At 43.9% G+C, this 23860-nt stretch overlaps 1 protein-coding gene across 1 annotated transcript in view; it reads right to left on the bottom strand.

Moving 5' to 3' along the window:
• The window catches only part of dgkq (diacylglycerol kinase theta), a 153568-nt gene that overhangs the window by 37756 nt on the left and 91952 nt on the right, over positions 1–23860 (bottom strand). The window contains exons 13-15 of the mRNA XM_078563460.1: positions 16295–16333; positions 15663–15778; positions 4730–4881 (exon numbers count right to left, since the gene is read on the bottom strand). Coding sequence (XP_078419586.1) covers positions 4730–4881; positions 15663–15778; positions 16295–16333 — 307 coding nt within the window. The remainder of the gene's footprint in view (positions 1–4729; positions 4882–15662; positions 15779–16294; positions 16334–23860) is intronic.

Raw genomic sequence — 23860 nt, 5'->3', positions numbered from 1 at the left:
CTCTGGGACACCCTGGTCCACCCCTCCATCACCCCCTACACCTCAACCCCCTTCCATGGCACCTTCCCACACAACCGCAGAAGGTGCAAAACCTGCCCCTTTACTTCCCCTCTCCTCACCGTCAAAGGGCCCAAACACTCCTTTCAAGTGAAGCAGCATTTCACTTGCACTTCCCTCAATTTAGTCTACTGCATTCGTTGCTCCCAATGCGGTTTCCTCTACATTGGAGAGACCAAACGCAGACTGGGTGACCGCTTTGCAGAACACCTTCGGTCTGTCCGCAAGCATGACCCAGAACTCCCCGTCACTTGCCATTTCAACACTCCACCCTGCTCTCATGCCCACATGTCCGTCCTTGGCCTGCTGCATTGTTCCAGTGAAGCTCAACGCAAACTGGAGGAACAGCACCTCATCTTCCGACTAGGCACTTTACAGCCTTCCGGGCTGAATACTGAGTTCAACAATTTCAGAATATGAACTCTCTCCTCCATCCCCATCCCCTTTCCAATCCCCCTTTTTCCAATAATTTATAATTTTTTTACAGCTATATTTTTTCTTTTCCCTATTTTTAAATTTATTTCGATCTATTGTTTCATCGCCACCTTTTAGCCCATTTCGATCCCTTCCCCCCCCACCCCACCCACACTAGGGCCATCTGCCACTAGCTTGCTTCCCTTAATGCCCCCATTAGCACATCCTTTAGATAATATCACCACCGTCAACACCTCTTTGTCCTTTTGTCTATGACATCTTTGGCAGTCTCTTCTTGGCCTCCACCTATCACTGGCCCCCTATCGAGCTCTCCTGTCCCAACCCCTTCTACCAGCTTATATTTCATCTCATTTCTATATGTCTTAGTTCTGATGAAGGGTCATATGGACTCGAAGCGTTATCCCTCTCCACAGATGCTGTCAGACCTGCTGAGTTTTTCCAGGTATTTTTGTTTTTGTACCACCATCACCATTCCTGGGTATGTCCTGTCCCAAGGGCAGGGCAGGACAGACCCAGCAGAGGTGGCAGCACAGCGATATACAGTCGGGAGGGAGTTGCCCTGGGAGTCCACAACATTGACTCCGGACCCCATGAAGTCTCATGGCATCAGGTCAAACATGGTCAAGGAAATCTCCTGCTGATTACCACATACTGCCCTCCCTCAGCTGCTGAATCAGGGCTCCTCCATGTTGAACACCACTTGGAGGAAGCACTGAGGGTGGCAAGGGCACAGAATGTACTCAGTGTGGGGGACTTCAATGTCCATCACCAAGAGTGGCTCGGTAGCGCCGCTACTGACCGAGCTGGCCGAGTTCTAAAGGACATAGCTGCTAGACTGGGTCTGTGGCAGGTGGTGAGGGAACCAACAAGAGGGAAAAACATACATGACCTCATCCTCACCAACCTGCCTGTCGCAGATGTATCGGTAGGAGTGACCACCGCACTGTCATTGTGGAGACGAAGTCCCGCCTTCACATTGAGGATACCCTCCATCGTGGTGTGTGGCACTACCACCGTGTTAAATGGGATAAATTTCGAAAAGATCTAGCAACTCAAGACTGGGCATCTATGAGACACTGTGGGCCATCAGCAGCAGCAGAATTGTACTCAAACACAATCTGTAACCTCGGCATATCCCCCACTCTACCATTACCATCAAGCCAGGGGATCAACCCTGGTTCAATGAAGAGTGCAGGAGGGCATGCCAAGAGCAGCTCCAGGCACACCTAAAAATGAGGTGTCAACCTGGTGAAGCTATAACACAGGATTACTTGCGTGCCAAACAGCATAAGCAGCAAATGATAGACAGAGCAAAGTGATCCCACAACCAACAGATCAGATCTAAGCTCTGCAGTCCTGCCACATCCAGTCGTGAATGGCGGTGGACAATTAAACAACACACTGGAGGAGGAGGCTCCACAAATATCCCCATCCTCAATGATGGGGGAGCCCAGCACATCAGTGCAAACGATAAGACTAAAGCATTTGCTACAATCTTCAGCCAGAAGTGCCGAGTGGATGATCCATCTCAGCCTCCTCCAAAGGTCCCAAGCATCACAGATGCCAGTCTTCAGCCAATTCGATTCACTCCATGAGATATCAATAAACAGCTGAAGGCACTGGATACTGCAAAGGCTTTGGGCCCTGACAATATTCCGGCAATCGTGCCGAGTACTTGTGCTCCAGAACTTGCCGCCCCCCTAGCCAAGCTGTTCCAGAACAGCTACAACACTGGCATCTACCTGGCTATGTGGAAAATTACCCAGGTATGTCCTGTACACAAAAAGCAGGACAAATCCAACCCGGTCAATTACCGCCCCATCAATCTGCTCTCCATTATCAGTAAAGTAATGGAAGGGGCCATCAACAGTGTTATCAAGCGGCATTTGCTTAGTAATAACCTGCTCACTGACGCCCAGTTTGGGTTCCGCCAGGGCCACTCAGCTCCTGACCGCACGAAAGCCTCGGTTCAAACATGGACAAAAGAGCTGAACTCCCGAGGTGAGGTGAGAGTGACTGCCCTTGACATCAAGGCAGCATTTGACCGAGTGTGGCATCAAGGAGCCCGAGCAAAACTGGAGTCAATGGGAATCAGGGGGAAAACTCTACGCTGGTTGGAGTCATACCTAGCACAAAGGAAGATGTTGGAGGTCAGTCACCTCAGCTCCAGGGCATCACTGCAGGAGTTGCTCAGGGTAGTGTCCTTGGCCCAACCATGTTCAGCTGCTTCATCAATGCCCGTCCTTCCATCATAAGGTCAGAAGTGGGGATGTTCGCTGATAATTGCACAATGTTCAGCACCATTCGTGACTCCTCAGATACTGCAGCAGTCCATGTCCAAATACAGCAAGACCTGGACAATATCCAGGCTTGGGTGGACAAGTGGCAAGTAACATTCACGCTACACAAGTATCAGAAATGACCATCTCCAACAAGAGAGAATCTAGCAATCGCCTCTTGATATTCAATGGCATTACCATCATTGAATCTTCCACCATTAACATCCTGGGGTTACCACTGACCAGAAACTGAACTGGACTAGCCATATAAATACTGTGGCTACAAGAGCAGGTCAGAGTGCGATGAGTAACTCACCTCCTCACTCCCCAAAGCCTGTCCACCATGCACAAGTCAGGAGTGTAATGGAATACTCCTCACTTGCCTGGATGAGTGCAGCTCCTACAACACTCAAGAAGCTTGACACCGTACAGGACAAAGCAGCCCACTTAATTGGCACCACATCCAAAAACATTCACTCCCTCTACCACCAACGCACATTAGCAGCAGTGTGTACCATCTACAAGATGCACTGCAGGAATTCACCAAGGCTCCTTAGACAGCACCTTCCAAACCTATGACCACTATCATCTAGAAGGACAAAAGCAGCAGATAGATGGGAACATCACCACCTGGAAGTTCCCCTCCAAGCCACTCACCATCCTGACTGGGAAATATATCACCGTTCCTTCACTGTCACTGGGTCAAAATCCTGGAATTCTGTTCCTAACAGCACTGTTAAGGCTGAGATGGACAGATTTTTGGTCTCTCAGAATCAAAAGATATATGGGGAGTGGATGGGAAAGTAAAGCTTTTTTTATTCATTCATGGGGCATTGTTGATAAGGCCAGCATTTGTTCCCCTTCCCTAATTGCCCTTGAACTGGGTGGCTTGCCACACTATTTCAGGGGGCAGTTAAGAGTCATCAATTTTGGTGTGGATCTGGAATCACATGTAGGCCAGGCCAGGTAAGGACAGCAGATTTCCCTAGCTAAAGGACATTAATGTATCAGATGGATTTTTACGACAATCAACAATGGTTTCACGGTGCGAGCTTTTCAATTCCAGATTACTAATTTAATTTAATTTCTACCAGCTGCCGTGGTGGGATTTGAACCTTTGCCCGCAGAATATTAACCTGGGCTCTGGATATCTGATCCAGTGACATTACCACCACAACACCTTTGAGGGAGAAGATCAGCCATGATTATATTGAACGGCGGGTCACGCTTGAGGGGCCATATTGTCTACTCCTGTTTCTATTTCTTATGTTCTTAAGACTTGCAGTCCTTCTGCATTGATTTAAATCATTAGCATCATTCGCTTGCCTGAAACAGGTTTGTGTGGCTGAGGTGAATACATATTACACAGCCTACATGGACTATTTAGTTGGATCACAGGGGTTGATAACTAATTGACAAACACATTGGGTACAAGTGGCTTAACGTACATTAAAAACAACTTCAGTTAAAGTAGTGACTTTTCAGGCTACATTTTGTAACAGAAAAATCGGAGTCATTTGTGATGCTGTTTAAGGCTGGTATTAGAATCTGTTAGATGTAACATTGCTTCAGCATCACAAATACACATTTCATTTTTTTGAAGACAACATCACTTTTTATAAATAGACAGTAAACTCTGACCCAGTAAACTCCTGTTTTCTGCATTATTTCAAACTGCACTCTTTTATACAAGTTTTTCCATTCTTGTAAAATCACAGAATCAAAGAATGCTACAGAATGAGGAAGCCATTCAGTCCATCGTGACTGTGCGAGTTCATGTTCTTAAGCCTCATCAATGGGTGGCCTGGAGTGAAAAGAGTGAGTCCAGAGAGACGCCAAATAGGCAAAGGGTGGGTGTCAATGCAATGAGTCTAGTGGATGTTGCACTGAATGTCAGAGAACTTTAAAATGCTAAGCCTTTGTTTGCCAAAGATATCATGTACAAAATGACACATTACCCAGATAGAGGCCCTCCATTAGAAAGATCAAAGACCTGATGAGGGTTCAGAAGCTTCCTGAAGCTGTACAGAAGTTCTCGCCCTTTAAGGGCCCCACTCTTTGAGTTCACAAACAGAAGGAGAGGGTAGGAGTCCTGTGGTAGCTGTGTAACCTGACAGAGAAAAAAGTCATTAATGAAGATAGATAGAAACACTGACTGACTGAATGCAAGTCTACCCAGTGAAGCTATCCAGCTAAAGATATCCATTGTGTATCAGGTAAAATGAGCTTAACTGGCTAACAACACTTAAAATGAGCTATGTATTAATAACACGCAAAAGTGAAGATAGTAAACTAACACCCAATCTGTGAAAGGAACAGAGGGGGTGTGTAATATATATATAAAATATAAAGCATTACTTGATGTGTCAGGTGTAGTGAATATGATTGACTATATAATAAAAAGGATATAGAGGCAATGGAGAAGGTGCAGAGAAGATTCACAAGGATGATACCAGAAATGGGTGGGGACACATATCAAGAAAGGCTGAACCGGACAGGTCTCTTTTTTCTTGAAAAACAGCAGTTGAGGGGTGACCTAATCGAGGTCTTTAAAATTCTGAAAGGTTTTGATCGAGTGGATACAGAATGTTTCCTCTTGTGGGGAAGAGCAGAACTAGAGGCCGTCAATATAAGATAGTCACTGAGAAATCCAATTGGGAATTCAGGAGAAACTTCTTTACCCAGAGAGAGGTGAGAATGTGGAACTCGCTACCACAGTGAATAGCAGATACATTTCAGAGGAAGCTAGACCACCACTTGAGACAGAAGGAATAGAGGGTTATGATGGAGGGTTAGATGAAGGAATAGAGGGTTATGATGGAGGGTTAGATGAAGGAGTAGAGGGTTATGATGGAGGGTTAGATGAAGGAATAGAGGGTTATGATGGAGGGTTAGATGAAGGAGTAGAGGGTTATGATGGAGGGTTAGATGAAGGAATAGAGGGTTATGATGGAGGGTTAGATGAAGGAGTAGAGGGTTATGATGGTAAATTTAGATGAGGAAAAATGGGATGAGGTTTGAATGGAGCATGAACACTGGTATATACTTGTGAAGCAGAATAGCCTGTTTCTACACCATGTTATCCTGTGTAATCAAGACACACAATTGGTGTCAGGTAAATCACTTCCCAGGTTTCCTCAATGTTCCTTTCCATTTTACCAGTTAAAGCTGTGATATAATTGTAAGTTATTGTTGTATGGGATCGTTATGCTTGTATTGCTGTATTTTCCAATGTTGGGCCTAAAGCACTCACTACCTGGATGCCGGAGCTGGTTGTGTGATCAAGAGCAGTTTAATGTCTTACCCATATGGATCCTACTGAGTGACAACAGCTGAACACAAACAAAAGCGTCACCTCAGCTTTCAGAGAATAATGTTCATTAAATAAAAAAATAATTTTTATCATTCACATTTTTTGGTGTTTTGAGGATTTATCTAAATGTAAAAGCCATAACAAAGGAGATTTTAATGACACAATGAGTGTGGCAACACCACGGTTCACCATTAATCTAGTTATTGAGCTCTCAATTATAACCAAATATGATATTTCACAATGGCATGTGATTTGCCCTCATCTGAAGTGTTAGTCTATCCAAGTAAGGTCTCCACACTGGAACAGAGGCAGAAACCTAGACAAAGCTTCCTAAGCAAGGGCTCAATACCAGTATCGACTAAAATGCTGGAAATGCTCAGCAGATCTGGCATCTGTGGAGAGAGAAACAGAGTTAACGTTTCAGGTCAATGTCAATATACTTGGTAGAGTTCTGATGAAAGATCATCAACCCGAAACGTTAACTTTGTGTCTCTCTCTACAGATGCTACCAGATCTGCTGAACATTTCCAACATTTTCAGTTTTTATTCAGATTTCCAACCCAAATTTTTCACTTTTGACTAAAACATTCTTATTGTGCAAGCCTTGGCACAAAGGCACTTTGAAAACATGCAAAGGATTAATACAAAAACAAAAATACCTGGAAAAACTCAGCAGGTCTGACAGCATCTGCGGAGAGGAACACAGTTAACGTTTCGAGTCCGTATGACTCCGCTGAAGGGTTATTCGGACTGGAGACGTTAACTGTGTTCCTCTCCGCAGACGCTGTCAGACCTGCTGAGTTTTTCCAGGTATTTTTGTTTTTGTTTCGGATTTCCAGCATCCGCAGTTTTTTGCTTTTATCAAAGGATTTATACGTTCACTTGCCAATTCGACTGCCAACTTAATACACTGTGCAACAACATCATTTAAATATCTAGAAGAAGCAACTGATTGAATAAATGAAGCAAATTCTACAGAAAGCTTTCATGTTCTGGAAAGAAATAACTAAGAATTATTTCATACATTTAATAATCTTTCACAAAGTTGTTAATTCCTCAACAAGTAAATGCAATTTATGTAACATGAACACAAAATACCAAAGGGAGTGAATCCGTTGCAACAGTATGGCCTGTAACTTCTGGGAGTTGTAACTGGAGGGTAACCACAAAGATACACTAGGGAAACCCTGTCCCAGAGGACCCAGGTAAGGATTGCACAAAAATTTCCCATGAAGTTCAAACTTCCTTTGAGCAATTGCCCTGCAATGGGAACCATCCAAAAGTACAATTCACATCGCAAACTTCGGATGGTCCTGACTCTCTTACAGTAATAGTTACCCAGAAAAACTTAGAAGAATTAAAACCACTTCTAACTTCTGGGTAGTTATATTACTGACACCCACCACAGGACTACCCCACTCCCTGAACCACCCCCCGGGACCCCCCACCACCTAATGCCTGACCCTCCCAGTGACAACACTTCCCGACTGCCCGACACCCCCCAACTGATCACCCACCCCATTCCCCCCCAACCAAAATCTCCAATGACCACCTGACCCCCATTTCCCACTGACTGCCCAGCTGACCCCCGCCCGACCAAGCCCCTCCCCAATGTCCAGCCGACCAACACCCCTCTCCCCCAATGACCACCCGACCTCCACCACCCAATCACCTGACCCTCTCCCGGCCCGACCAACCTCCCATGGCCAACTGACACCCCCTCCACAGGTCAACACCCCCACCCACCACTGACCACCCAGCACCCCCGACCAACCAATGCCTCCCGACAAACCCGCCCCAACTGGCCACACGATCTCCCCTCGATCGACCTCCCACTGACCACTCAACACCCCCAGACCCTCCCACCACCTGACCCCTTCCAACCACCTGATGCCAGTCTCCGCAACACCATCCTTCCCCAATCCTACCCACTTACCTTATATACCTACCTTCTCCCTGGTTTGAAAGTGGCTGGAAATTTAACTTACCTGCTTGGGGTAAGGCTTCCTTACCTCTGACTTTCCAGCCCTCAACTGAAGGCCTCAGGAGCGCGCTGCCCTACCCAGTTCTCGTCAGACCTGAGTCAGGTGGTTGGGCGAGAAAGGATCATCTGGATTTTGAAGTAAGTAACTAGGAGCAGAGTGGCAATCCAACTCTGCCACTCTGCGCAAGTTCAGGCCCTATATCGTTAAAATATTATGACCAATTTTTACATTGTTTCAGATATTGTTCAAAAAGATGTTTTATATATGTATGTATCTAAAATACATATAACAATGGGGGAAATCTATTTCCAGTGTAGAGTTTTCTGTGGGAGGAGTGCCAATTGAAGGGTTGTGGTGTTTCCAATTTTCAGATCATCAAATCACCGGGAACTCAGGAGTAGTGCAGGTCAGGGATTCTCCATACTCAATCCTCTGATCCACACAGGGCAGGAACCTCACGTAGCTATCCTCATATGTTGAAGGCACTTCAGATGCAAATAGATAACCTTTTGAAAGTGTAATTGTCGAGCATTTTCTGAGGGTGTTACAGGTGGTTCCATGTGCACAAATACAGCAATACAGGAAACACAAGGACATGCATTTTCTACAGGCATAGGCTAAGACAGGGACTAAGGTGATACGTGGCTCCCTATTCTATGTTCTACAACTAATGCTTACCTGGTATCTCTTGGGAAATCAGCTAATGACAAAAGAGAGAAATTGACAGAACAGAGAAAGAAATGTCACACTCGATGTTGCAATGTTTTGGTGCAATGGCTTAAATAAAATTTCCTTAATCTCTTAGAAATGTAGTGGACTTTAAAAAAAAATTCTTTCACAGGATGTGGGCATCACTGGCAAGGCCAGAATTTATTGCCGATCCTTAATTCACCTTGAGAAGATGGTGATGAGCCACCTTCTTGGACTGTTGCAGTCCTTTTGGTGTAGGTACACCCACAGTATTATCAGGGAAGGATAGTAACCCAGTAACAGTGATCTATAAATTAGGTAAGATTAAATTGTTTGAGTCTCTACAGTATCTATTAGAAGTTAGGCAACACTGCATCTAATATGTCACTGGGTGAGACAATCATCTAATTTCCAAAACCAAAGGAGAAATTCTCCACCAATAATCAGTCTTAAGCAAATTTCCTCACATTCCCCACTTTATATTTGTGATTTTTTCCCCCAGTATAACTATCGACAATACAAAATTAATTGACAGAGACAATGGGATAAATATCTACTATGAACAGTAACACTTCCCTTCTATCAAAATCAATAGCTAACTCCCCAAGTCCAATGGGTCATCCACTGGAATTGACCATTTCCACTGGTGCAGGGATGGTCGAGAAAAACAATTAACTGAGGCTTTTAAAGTTATGAAGGCTTTGAAAGATTGAGGTTGTAAGGACTATTTCCCCTGATTTGTCTTGTCATTAGGAGAGGAGAGGTTGGGCAAGATTTCTTTACAATGTGGCTTGGAATACTTTTCCATAGGGAGGGTTGAGTCAGAGACCACTGTATCTTTAAGAGGTAATTAGATAAATATCTAAATCAGAGAAAGATACAGTACTATGGGAAGAGGCCAGGGCTGTGGGATTATTTGGGATTGATACAGAACTATGGGGAGATCTGAGAGCAGTGGCATTAGTACTGGATGAGCAGAAATTTCCTTTGATTAAATACTGGAAGACTGAAGCCATTATTTTCAGTCTCCGCTACAAACTCCATTCCCTAACTGCTAACACCATCCCTTTGCTTTTTTTTCATTCATTCATGGGATGTGGGCGTCGCTAGCTAGCATTTACTGCCCATTTCTAATTGTTCTTATTCAGAGGGCATTTAAGAGTCAACCACATTGTTGTGGGTCTGGAATCATGTGTAGGCCAGACCAGGTAAGGACAGCAGATTTTCTTCCCTAAAGGACATTAGTGAACCAGGTGGGTTTTTACAATCGGCAATGGTTTCATGGTCAGCATCAGACTTTTAATTCCAAATTTTTATTGAATTCAAATTTCACCATCTGCCGTGGTGGGATTCGAACCCGGGTCCCCAGAGCATTACCCTGGGTCTCGGGAATACTAGGCATGACTGAAGCTGAACCAGTCTTTTCACAATCATGGTGTCATATTTGACCCCTAGATGAGTTTCTAATCAGATATCTATACTATCACGAGGATCGCCTATTTCCACCTCATTAACATTGCTCAACTCCTCTTCCTCAGCTCATTTGCTGCTGAAACTCTAGTCTATCCCTTGGTTACCTCTAGACTTAGCTATTCAAATGCATTCCTGACTGGCTTCCCATGTTCTACCCTCCATAACATGAGGTCAGCTGCTCTCCCTCCCACCCACCCCCAAGGATCTCTGTACTCTTCTCTGGCCCCTTCAGCATCCCTGATTTTAATTGCTCCACCATTGATGGGTGTGGCTTTAACCAATTGGGCCCTAAGCTCTGGGACTCCCTCCCTAAACCTCTCTGTTTCTCTCACTTCCTTTAAGACACTCCTTAAGACCTCCCTCTCTGATCAAGGTTTGGTCATCTAACCCTAGTATTTCATTATGTGGTTCAGTATCTTATTTTGATTTATAAATCTCCTGTGAACATACGAATTAGGAGCAGGAGTAGGCCATTTGGTCCCAATTGATGAGATCATGGCTGATCTAATAATGGCCCCTACCTTGCTGTCTACCCCCTACACCCTTTGACTCCCTTCTCAGTCAAGAATCTATCTAACTCAGCCTTATATTCAACGATCCTCTCTCCACTTCTTGATTGTTTTTTCATAGGATGTGGGCATTCCTGGCAAGGCTCAGACTTGTTGGTCAAACCTAATTGCCCTTGAAGTGGGTGACTTGCTACCAGATGGGTTTTTAAACAATCAATCATAGTTTTATGGACACCATTACTAGGACTAGCTTTATATTCCAGATTTATTAACTGTATTCAAATTCTACCAGCTACTGTGGTGGGATTTGAACCCATATCCTCAGGGAATTAGCCTGTGCCTCTGGATTATCAGTGACATTATCACTACACCACGATCTCCCCATGTTCTCTGGGGAAGAGAATTCCAGACCAATGACCCTCTGAGAGAAAAAAATTCTCCTCATCTCTGTCCTAAATGTAAGGTCCCTTATTTTTAAATTTTGTCCCTTAGTTTTAGTGTCTCTCATAAGGGGAACCATCCGTTCAGCGTCCACCCTGTCAAGTCCCCTCAGGATCTTGTGTATTTCAATAAGATCACCTTTCATTCTTCTAAACTCCAATGGATACAGGCCTAACCTTTCCTCTTAAGACAACACATTAATCTCAGGAATTAGTCAAGTGAGCCTTCTCTGCATTGCTTCCAATGCAATTATATTCTTTGTTAAATGCGGAGACCAAGATTGTACACAGTACTCCAGATGTGGCCTCACCAAATCCCAGCAAAACTTCCCTTCTTTTATATTCCATTCCCCTTGCAACAAACAACATTCTATTTAGCTTCCTAAACACTTGTTATACCTGCACACTTACTTCTCGTGATTCATGTACCAGGACACCCAGATCCTCTGTACCAGAGTTCTGCAGCCTCTCTCCGTTTAAATAGTATTCTGCTTTTCTATTCTTCCTGCTAAAGTGGAGAAGTTCACATTTTCCAATGTTATCCTCCATCTGCCAAATCTTTGCCCACTCAGCTAATCTGTCTATGTCCCTTTGCAGACTCCTTATGCCTCTTCACAACTTTCTCTCCTACCTATCTTTGCGTCATTTGCAAATTTAGCAACCAGACATTCGATCCTTTCATCCAAGTTATTGATATAGATTGTAAATAGTTGAGGAATCCCTGGGGGATTCCACTGGTTACATCTTGCCAACCTGAAAATGACCCATCAAGTGAAATACAAGCTGATATAAGAGTTGGTCACTGTCAGAACCCGACTTAGTGGAGACCTTTTAAAATTAAACAAGTTTTTTTATTGAAGGTAATGAAAACATTTTGAAGTACTGTGACGAATTATGATGATGAAACATGTTTCTGCAGAACAGTCAATTCTACAAGTGTTGCAGAAATTACTTTATAAAAACATTGAATCATAGAAACTAGGAGCAGGAGTGGGCCATTCGGCCCTTCTAGCCTGCTCTGCCATTCAATATGATCATGGCTGATCCTCTATCTCAACACCATATTCCCACTTTCTCTCCATACCCCTTGATGCCCCTAATATCCCCAAAAAATATCAATTTCTTTCTTGAATATACTCAGTGACCCGGCCCCCACAGCCTCTGTGATAGAGAATTCCACAGGTTGACCACCCTCTGAGTGAAGAAATATTTCCTCATCTCAGTCCTAAATGGCCTGCCCCATATCCTGAGACTGTGACCCCTGGTTCTAGACTCCCAACCAGAGGAAACATCCTCCCTGCATCCAGTCTGTCTGGCTCTGTTAGAATTTTATATGTTTCAATCAGATCCCCTCTCATTCTCCTAAACTCTAGTGAATACAGGGCCGGTTGAACCAATCTCTCCTCGTACGACAGTCCTGCCATCCCCAGTATCAGCCTAGTGAACCTTCACTGCACTCCCTCTATGGGCAAGTATATCCTTTCTTAGGTAGGGAGACCAAAACTGCACACAATACTCCAGGTCTGGTCCCACCGAGGCCCTGTAAAACTGCATTAAGACATCCCTACTTCTGAACACAAATCCTCTCGCAATGAAGGCCAACATCCCATTTGCCTTCCTAATTGCTTGCTGCACCTGCCTGTTTACTTTCATTGACTGGTGTACAAAGACACCCAGATCCCTTTGTACATCCACATTTCCCAATATATCACCATTTAAATAATACTCTGCCTTTCTGTTTTTCACACTGAAGCGTATAACTTCACATTTATCCACGTTATACTGCATCTGCCATGTGTTTGCCCACACACACAACTTGTCTAAATCGCCCTGAAGCTTCCTCACAACCTCCTCACAACCCCGCCCAGTTTTGTGTCATCAGCAAACTTGGAAATATTACATTTGGTTTCCTCATCCAAGTCATTTATATATATTGTGAATAGCTGGGGCCCAAGCACTGATCCCTGTGGTACCCCACTAGTCACCGCCTGCCACCAGGAAAAAGACCCATTTATTCCCACTCTGTTTCCGATCTGTCAATTCTCAATCCATGCCAGTATATTATCCCCAATCCCATGTGCTTTAATTATACCCACTAGCTTCTTATGTGCGACCTTATCAAAAACCTTCTTGAAATCCAAATGCACCACATCCACTGGGTCTCCCTTATCTATTCTACTAGTTACATCCTCAAAAAACTCCAGTAGATTAGTTAAGCATGATTTCCCTTTCATAGACCCATGCTGACTTTGTCTAATCCCGTTAATGCTTTCCAAGTGTTCTGTTACCACGTCTTTTATAATAGACTCTAGCATTTTCCCCATTACTGATGTTAGACTGACTGGTCTGTAATTCTCTGTTTTTTCTCTCTCCTTTTTTAAATAATGGGGTTATAATTGCCGCCCTCCAATCTGTAGGAACTGCTCCAGAGTCTATAGGATGATGATCACCCAATGAATCCAATATTTCCAGAGCCACTTCCTTTAGAATCAAAGAATGATCCTGCAGGAGGTGACATTAGGTTTGTCTCAATCCTTTTTCCCACAGGAGCCTGTTCCCCTGCTTACTGCCTGCAACTTTTATCTTGCAGTACTTGCACAAAAAGCTCACTTTCACAATGTTACCTGGGACATCTTAGTGTCAGAAAATCTCTTAAGGAAGGTTGTACTTTGATGTGTCCTTTCACAGGGAACCAGACCCATTCTGAGTCCAGCCTTTTAAATGGGCTGGAACTTCCAAGCTCCCCAGCGTTGGACTCTCCAAGGTGGGGGGCGGGGGGGGAGATGCAGTGGGGAATCCCTCTCAGAAAATCACAGGTAAGGGTTTGCATGTAATTGTCCAGAAGTGCTCACTACCTCTGCAACTGCACCGCACTGGGAACCATCCATAAATGTGATTTAAAATGCAAACTAAGGATGGCTCTGGCAACATTACACCAATCATTACCCAGAAAAAGTTAGAAGAATTAAAGCCTCTTCTAATCCCTGGGTAAAAATTGTTAAGGCCAAGACCGATCCCCCCACAGGACTCCCCCAAAACCCCCGATCCCCACAGGGGACTCCCCACCCCTGACTAACCAGCCCCATGGGGTATTTCCCCACCCTCTGACCCACAATGGGGATTCCCTCAATCTGCACAGGGCTTCTCAGTGCCCCACCCCCCACCCAGCCCAACTCTCAACCCCGGATCCGACTGGACTTCCCCACCCCCCTAAATCCAACCAGACCCCCACCCCTCCCAATGTCCGAATCCCTCCAGCCGCCTGAAATTCCAAACAGCTAGTGCCGTAAAAAAGGGGGCATGTCCTTCAATTTGATGGTCCCGGGCTGTGATGTTGGGCTTGGGAGACAGTTGTGCTGCCTGGATCTTGGCCGGCCTAAGTTGAAAGGTCAGGCGAGACAGGCATGGAAGAAATTTGGCGTAGCTAAGTCTAACATTTATTGCCGCTCCAAGGAAGTTATGACCCTATATTTCCGTAGTGCTGTGCTGCCCTCTACTGTGACAATACAATATTACCATACACAGGGCAGGTTAAAGTGTCAGAATTAGCTCTGTGACAGCACTCTCACTCCAAAGTCAGATAGTCATACATTCAAGTTCCACTCCAGAAACTCAAGTTCATTATTATATTATCTTACAGTAGAAAGGGAGGCCATTCAGCCCACTATGCCTGTGCTAGCTCTTTTAAAGCTATTTAATTCATCCCTTTCACCTGCCCTTTCCTCTTAGGCTTACATATTTCACCTCTTCAAGTGAATAACTTGCACCATTAATTGTGATACGCCACATTTTCCAAGGACCTTTAAATCATTACTCTCACTGAAAATGAGAGGTAATCATTGTAGCTCTGCCATTCATTTATATCAATGATGATCACTATTTCTCTGCTCCAGAGACTGGAGTACAAATTAGAGGCCGAAGGTCCCAGTATCCCACTGAGGGAGTGCTGCACTGTTGGAGGGGCAGTACAGAGACTGTGCTACATTGTTGAAGGTGCCATCCTTTGAATAAGACGCTAAACCACCTGTCCTCTCAACTGAATGCAGAAGGTTCCATGGCACCATTTTGAAGAGGAACAGGGAATTCCTGGCCAATATTAATCCTTAACTGAACATCACTAAAACAGATTATCTGGTCATTATCAGGTTGCTATTTGTGAGAGCTTACTGTGCAAAAATTGGCCGTTTTGTTTCTTATGTTACACTTCATTGGCTGTAAAGCACTTAAGGATGTACTGAGACCACAGAAAATGCAACTGAAATGCAAGTTTTTCCTCCATTTCTCCCCCTAAAGGGAAGCTTTTCTGTAAAGGCAAGTGGGGAAAGTCTAATTTTTCCTTGTCCATATTCACCTAGCGGTCAGTGGGCACTGAGAGTTTAATCTTATGCTCTGTGCTGTTTGGAAACCCAATTGTCTTGGCGATAATTGTCCCATTTACCTTCCACCCCAACTCTTTTATAATAAGCTTCTTGGGCCTTTACCTCAATGACTGGGATTATAACTGTTGCGAGTTGTTTGTCATTGACAGTAGTATCTTTAACTAGTGTATAAATCCTCTCCGCTTCAGCAAAGCATGTGATTTCCAGCACAACAGCACCTGAAACAAACAAACAACAAGTTAGGGGAAGGACACAACTAACACTTGGTACAACAAGTACTTACCACAGGAAACTCAGCTTTCAGCTCTATCTCCCAAATCATCAATACTCCTTTGTGAACATAACCAAACACCAAAGCCATGGTGAACACAGGCAGAGGCCAGGGACAGAAATCAAACAATGGAGTGGGAAGATATTCACATAACAAACAAGGTGGGAAATCAGAGTTCAATTTCCAAACAGAGCCATGGTATTCCGCAAACCCACTTTACATTTACATTCTCCTCTGTATTGGCAAAGTCAAAAGTGAAGACTGCAAAAGGAGTACAGAACCTCTAGCACTAAGACTCAGTGAACATGGTCCCTAAACAATGGATATAAAGTCACAGCTCCACAACACTGTGCCTAGGTACCAAGCTGGACAGCTCTGCTGCAATTCATTATTTAAGCTTCAATTAAACAACTTCTATTAATCCTGGGCTATTTTTGGTAGTTAATACAAAATGCCAACATACCTTGGTCTATGTAAACATAACTAAAGGATACCAGATCCCCTGGGGAAAGAAATACATTTAGTTCAATTAATTTTCATATAGACCTATGTTCAATACATTGTACAGTAGAAATCATAACACAAAATCGAGGCAATAATCAAGTACTCCAGAGTTCAAATTATTCAAGTAACAAGAACATTTTTTTCCAGAGACTGGAAATAGCTGAATCCTTCTTGTTAACATTTTATATCAGCAAAAACAGCATAGTGGCGTTCACAACACTACAATTGGGTATTGCTGAAAAAAGATTTTTTTTTGTCAAAGCTTATCACCTTGCACTCAACAGGACAATTCGCAAGAAAACTAAATGTAAAGGGAACATCAATTTATACTGTATGAGAAAAGAATGCTGGTTGGTTGGCAAATGGACTCTGATTGGTAGAGGTGTTGCCATGGATAATGCGCTAGTTGATGGTTACTGACAGTTAACTGCCAAGCATTGCTTGAAATTTAAACCTGGCAGCTTGACTCTGATTGGTCAAGGCATTACCCTGAGGAATGAACCAGCGAATGGCTGTCACTTATTTTGTTTAACTGAAACAGGCGCAATGTGTGTACATGTTCTTTCTGTCTGCAAAGAACATTAATGTATGTAGCTTCCAGTAAACGCAAATGCGCTATACCGTAAGCTGACTGACAAACTTAAATGGTTGTCAAGAGTAATTCTTAGCACACAAAGGATTATTTAGCAAATGTTGTCCAATCATGGAATCACATCTAATGTTGGACACTGTGTTTTGAATTTTGCAAGAACGGTTGGTTGGGTATGGTCTGTACCTTGACTATTGTGAACAGCGGAAGAGGCATGCTGTTTGACACAATCCGCCAATCTTTGGGACATACGGCCTACATGCCTAGCAACACACTGGCGCTGAAATTCATGGACCACATTAGTCATCGAGTTGTGCTGATGAGTGCAAGATGAAAAGCTTTGACAAAAAATAATCTTTTTTCAGCAATATTCAAGTTCTGTACTACTAAATGACTTTTAACATTATAATTATTCTTAAAAAATGCTCCTTAAACTTATGGAATTGCAAAATGGTTCCAACAAATCATAATGGTTTGTATGTTTTTGTAATAGGGCCTTACAAAATGTTTGACTATAGACACAACTTACTACAACAATCGTTTTTCATTATTACAGACACAAAACGAGATTGAAGTTTAGTTCATATTTCTTTCTCCTTACAATCCGCTGCAAGTATTGATAGTTTAATGATCACACATAAAGCATTCTCTAAGCATTATTTACACGGGATGAATGTATAATGCAAGTGCTTAATGTTTCCCTGCTAATGACAAAACCTGTATCGAACCATTGGTGCCAGGGAACAGGTTTGTGGTGATGATATGACCAGATGCTGCTATGGTTGTGCTGAGGTGCCTGTTTATTCTGCTCACTGAGCATTCCTATGAGGCAGAATTTTACGTTCCCCCACCAGTAGATTTGTAGGCAGGGGGTGGCCATAAAATTTCTCGGATGCTTTTCCCACTGGATTCCCACCTGCCCCAACCTCTCTGCAATTTTACTCTGGGATGAATGAGGCCTAGGCCAGCCCAACTGCCCTTGCGCCAATTAAGGCCCTTAAGTGGCCAATTATTGACCACTTAAGGGCTGTTTCCCACCAAGCTTCAATTTTCAAGCTGGTGGAAGGAGTTCGGGGGCAGGGGAAGGCTCGAAGAGTAACCCTGTACAGGTCTCGAGTGGGGGGGTGGTGGGGGGGCATGTGCCTCCATCATCAGCTTCCTTTTAACATCAGCTGCCTCCCCCCATTAAAAGGGCTGGGCCCCTGCATGTCCTCCCTTCCCCCCCATGACCTCTCCATTATCACCCCAGCCCCCTTCGTCCCACCCTCCCCAGGGCCTCACCTCCCCTGAGAACGCCAGAACTTACCTGAGCTCCTGGGTCTCAGGCTCTGGGGCCTGCTTGCAGTCCCAGGCCTGTGCACTGCAGCTTCTGGCACTGCAAGGACTCGGGAGCTTCCAGCCAATCAGATTGGTCAGCAGCTCTCTGAGGCTGATCTTCCTCCTGAGTGTGGGGCAAAGTCCCTCTTCCAGTCAATTAATGCTTGTTGGAGCATTAAATGGCTGCAGGACAGGCAGTATCAGTGGGGCTGTGTTCTCCGCCAACTCCTCGGATGGCAGGAAGGCAAACATGGCCAGAGAGAGAAACTATGGGCCCTGGTGCTGCTCCTCTTTCCAGGCCCCATATTAGCCACAACCCCATCCCTCCCCACACTTAACCTTTTCCCCTCAATCATGAATGATATTTTCCCCCCTTTCATGGTTCACCAATCAATTTGCCAATCACAGAAAGGCACTAGTAAAATGATAATGCCCATTGTTGGCATCTGGTTACAAATATCGTCTGATATATATGCAGCATGGGTCATTAATATTAAGAGCAGCAGCAACATAATGCAATGTTAGTTTGCATCACCCTATAGGTGATTTCACTGCGACTATTAAACCAGAGAGTACACATTTGATTTTATCAGCAGAGTGCAAAATTGTTAATATGAGAGGAAAATGTCCCATTAGTTACTTGTAACACTTATGGCAACTATGGCAGGCTGTATGAGCGGGAGAGTCTTCTGGTCAGCCATACTTGATAAAAGACTCACCTGAAGAGAGCAGAGATAGCGGGGACAGGAGCAAACCCGGACTACAGCACAAAGTCAGGTTTGAAAAAAAATCAAACACTGACATCATGGGAAAACCATATGGTGATTGGTTGGTGAGTGTTGCTGCTCAGGGACTGAGTCTAAACAACTCGGACTTTAACAAATGTTAAAAATATTAACTATTAATAACAAAGTGAGCAGCTCGTGAGGCTTATCTTCTATTTTTAAGTGACATTTGTTACACTAGCAAGATGAATTAAATATTGGTAGGTTTTATCAGTATTGGTAAGGTTTATTGATAGTAGTAAGGTTTGTTAGTATTGGTGAAACTTTATTTGTATTGGTAAGGTTTACTACCAGTACTAAGTTTTATTAGCAGTAACAAAGTTATTAGTTAATAGATAGAGAAATGACTGGGCTGCTCCAACCCCTAACCCGAACCTGAGCAGCAGCTGGTGCCATTTCGGTGCATTCATGAGGTTGAGAACTTTGTTTTTAGATGCAGCCTAAGAGTATGCAGGGAAAGAGGGGGTGGATGATGACCAGACAGTCAAAAATGAACAGGCAGGTAGAGCAGAAGTGCATCCCACTCTCCACTCTGTATTCGTTATGGATACTGATGAGAGTGTTGGTTCAACTGGGGAGTGCAGACAGAGCCAAGTCCATAGCACCACAGGTGCTCAGCTGAACAGAGGGAAGACTGGAAGAGCAATAGTGATGGGGGAGTTGACGGTTAGGGGCATAGATGGGCATTTCTGTGGCCGCAAACATGATTCCAAGTTGGTGTGTTTCATCCTTGGTGCCAAGGTTAAGAATGTCACCGAGTGGCTGCAGAGCATCCTGAGGGGGAAGGGTGAGTCTTGGTCCATATTGGTACAAATGACATATATAGAAAGAGGGGTGTGGTCCTACAGTCAGAATTTAGGGAGTTAGGTTGGGACTTAGCAAGCAGGACCTCAAAAATAGTAATCTCCGCATTATTCCCAGTATCACGAGCAAGTAAAAGAAACAGTAAAGAAACAGGAGGATAAGACCGATAAATATATGGCTAGAAAGGTGGAACAGGAGGGAGGACTTTAGATTTTTGGGATACTGGGACTGGCTCTGGGAGAGATAGGACCTGGACAAGCTGGAGGGGTTGCACCTGAGTAGGGCCAGGGGCGAGTTCCTGCCAGGATGTTTTGCTGGTGCTATTGGGGAGGGTTTAAGCTAATTTGGCAGGATTGTGGGAACCAGGAGAAAATATCAGAGAGTGTAACAAGATGCACAGTGTACTGGGAGAGACAGATAGCACTAGGACAGTAAGTTAGTAGGAGGGGTCAGAGTAAGGGAGAAAGTAATAATCAGGGTTACTGGGCATGTATGTGAGTGCATGGAGTGTGGCAAATAAGATGGGTGAGTTACAGGTGCAGGTTGCTATGTGGAAATATGATGTTGTGGCTATAGCAGGCACCTGGCTCAAAGAAGGACAGGTTTGGTTGTCAAATATCCTTGGATACAAGGTGTTCAGGGAAGATGGGAAAGGTCTTAAAGAGGGAGGAGTGGTGGTATTGATTAAGGAGAGGACTGCCCTGCTGGAGAAAGAGGATGTCCCAGAGGGGTCAAAGACAGAATCCATTTGGCTTGAGCTAAGGAACAAAAAAGGTGTAATTACATTGCTCAGTGTCATCTATAGGCCATCAACTAGTGGGAAGGATGTAAAAGAACACATCTGAGTATTGCTGAAAAAGAGACATGTTGAAGTTTTTTATCTTGCATTCATAGAACCCTCAGCAAAAATACCAATATAAGGGAAAAACAACAATTTATACTGTATGTGAAGACAATGCTGAATGGTTGGCAAGTGGACTCTGATTGGTAGAGGCATTGCCATGGAGAATGCATCAGTGACAGTGACTGACAATTAACTGCCGAGCATTGTATATATAAGCATTGGGATTCTTACAGTTCCACACACTATGATTGGTCTGATCTACAACCCTTGATTCCCTTCCTGATTAAAAATGTCTATCTCAGCCTTGAATATACTTAATGACCCAGCCTCTACAGCCCTCTGCGGTAAAGAATTCCACTGATTCACTGCCCCCTGAGAGAAGAAATTCCTCCTCATCTCTGTTTTAAATGGGTGTCCCCTTACTCTGAGATTTTGCCCTCTGGACCTAGACTCTCCCACAAAGGGAAACAACCTCTCAGCATCTACCCTGTCAAGCCCACTAAGAATCTTTTTTGTGTCAATAAGGTCACCTTTCATTCTTCTAAACTCCAATGAGCACAGGCCCAACCTACTCAACCTCTCCTCATAAAAAAATCCCTCCATACCCAGGATCAACCTAGTGAATCTTCTCTGGACTGCCTCCAATGCCAGTATATCTTTCCTTAGATAAGAGGACCAAAACTGTTCACAGTATTCTAGGTGTGGTCTAACTAGTGCCTTGTATAGTTTTATCAAGACTTCCCTATTTTTATACTCCATTTCCTTTGAAATAAAGGCCAACATTCCATTTTCCTTCCCCAATACCTGTTGAACTTGTATGTTAGCTTTTTGCAATCCATGCACAAGGACTCCCAAATCCCTCTGTGCTGCAGCTTTCTGCAGTCTTTCTCCAGTTAAATAATATTCAGCTCCTCTATTCTTCCTGCCAAAGTGCATAACCTCACATTTTCCCACATTATATTCCATCTGCCAAGTTTTTGCCCACCCACTTAACCTGTCTGTGTCCCTCTGCAGACTCCTTGTGTCATCCTTACCACCTATCTTTGTGTCATCCGCAAACTTGGCGATAGTACATTCACTTCCCTCATCTAAGTCATTAAATAGGCCAGGATTTTCCGGCCCCGTTGTGGGCGGGACCCTCGGGGGAGGTAGCGCCCCAGCCAGAAATCCATTGACTTGCGGTGGGACCAGACGATCCCGGCGGCGGGCAGGTGTGGAAAATCCCGCCCATATATTGTAAATAATTGAGGCCCCAGCACTGATCCCTGTGGTACTCCATTAGTTACAGGTTGCCATCCTGAAAATGCCCCCTTATCCTAACTCTCTGTCTTCTATTAGTTAGCCAGTCCTCTTTCCATGCTAATATACTACCCCCAACACCATGGGCTCATCTTATTAAGTAGCCTTATGTGCAATACCTTATCGAACATCTTTTGGAAATCCAAATATATTACCTCTACTGGTTCCCCTTTATCTATCCTGCTTGTTATCTCCTCAAAGAATTCTAATAAATTTGTGAGGCATGATTTCACCTTCATGGAGCCATGCTGACTCTGCTTGATTAGATTATGTAATTCTAAATGCTCTGCTATTATATCCTTTATAATAGACTCTAACATTTTCCCAATGACAGATGTTAAGCTAACTAGCCTATAGTTACCTGTTTCTTGTCTCCCTCCCTTTTTGAATAAGGGTGTTACATTGGCCGTTCTCCAATCCTCTGGGACATTTCCAGAATCTAAGGATTCTTGGAAGATTACTACCAGTGCATCCACTATCTCTGTAGCTACTTCCTTTAATATCCCAGGATGCAACCCATCAGGTCCAGGGGACTTATTGGCCTTTAGCCCCATCTGTCTTTACCATGGAAGAAGATGCTGCCCAGGCCATGGTGAAAGGGGAGGTAATGTAGACACTAGAAGGGTTTGAAATTGATAAGGAGGTGGTATTGGATAGGCTGTCTGTGCTTAAAGTTGAAAAGGCGCTGGGACCAGATGAAATGTACCCAATGATACTGAGGGAAGTAAGGGTGGAAATTCCAGAGACATTGGTCATAATTTTTCAGTCCTTCTTACACTCGGACGTGGTGCCAGAGGACCGGAGAATCGCTAATGTTACCAAAAAGGGCCTTGTTCCAAAAAGGGGCTAAAGATAAACCCAGCAACTACAGGCCAGTGAGTTTAACTTCGGTGGAGGGGAAACTGCTAGAAAAAATAACTAGGGCCAAAATTAATAGTCACATAGACAAATGCAGGTTAATTAAGAAAAGCCAGGATGGATTTCTTAGGGGAAAATCATGTTCAACTAACTTGCTGGAGTTTTTTGAAGAGGTAACAGAAAGGGTTGATGAAGGTAATACTGTTGGTGTGGTGTAAATGGACTTCCAAAAGGCATTCGATACAGTGCCACACAACAGACTTGTGAGCAAAATAATAGTTCATAGAGTAAAACTGAAAGTAGCAACATGGATGTGGAATTGGCTGAGCACAGGAAACAGAGAGTAATGGTTAATGGGTGATTTTCCTGCTGGAGGAAGGTTGAAGTGGAGTTCCCCAGGGGCAGTGTTAGGAGCCTTGCTTTTCCTGATATGTATTAATGACCTTGATCTTGTGTACAGGGAACAATTTTAAAATTTGCGAATGATACAAAACTAGGAAACATTGTGAACTGTGAGAAGGGTTGTTTATAACTTCAAAAGGACATAGACAAGTTGGTAGAACAGATGGACAGATGGCAGATGGAAGTTCAATGCAGAGAAATGTGAAGTGATTCATTTTAATGCAAAAAACATGGAGGGACAGTATAAAATAAAGGGTATAACTCTGAAGTGTGTGCAGGAGCAGAAAAACCTGGGTCTATATGTGCATAAGTCAATGAAGGTGAAAGGCTAGGTTGAGAGCGCAATTAATGAAGCATACAGTTTCTTAGGCTTTATAAATAGGGGCATTGAGTACAAGAGCAAGGAGGTTATATCGAACTTGTATACGACACTAGATCGGCCTCAGCTGGAGTATTGCGTCCAGAAATGGGCACTGCACTTTAGGAAGGATGTGAAGTCATTGGGGAAAGTGCAGAAAAGATTCATGAGAATGGTTCCAGGAATGAAGAACTTCAGTTATGAAGAAAGACTGGAGAAGTTGGGACTGTTTTTCTTGGAGAAGTGAAGGCTGAGAGGAGATCTAATAG

Source organism: Cetorhinus maximus, chromosome 1 (assembly GCF_964194155.1).
Source record: "Cetorhinus maximus chromosome 1, sCetMax3.hap1.1, whole genome shotgun sequence".
Classification (NCBI taxonomy): domain Eukaryota; kingdom Metazoa; phylum Chordata; class Chondrichthyes; order Lamniformes; family Cetorhinidae; genus Cetorhinus; species Cetorhinus maximus.
Note: the sequence above shows the minus strand (reverse complement) of the source record. Positions and strands in the feature narration are given on the sequence as shown.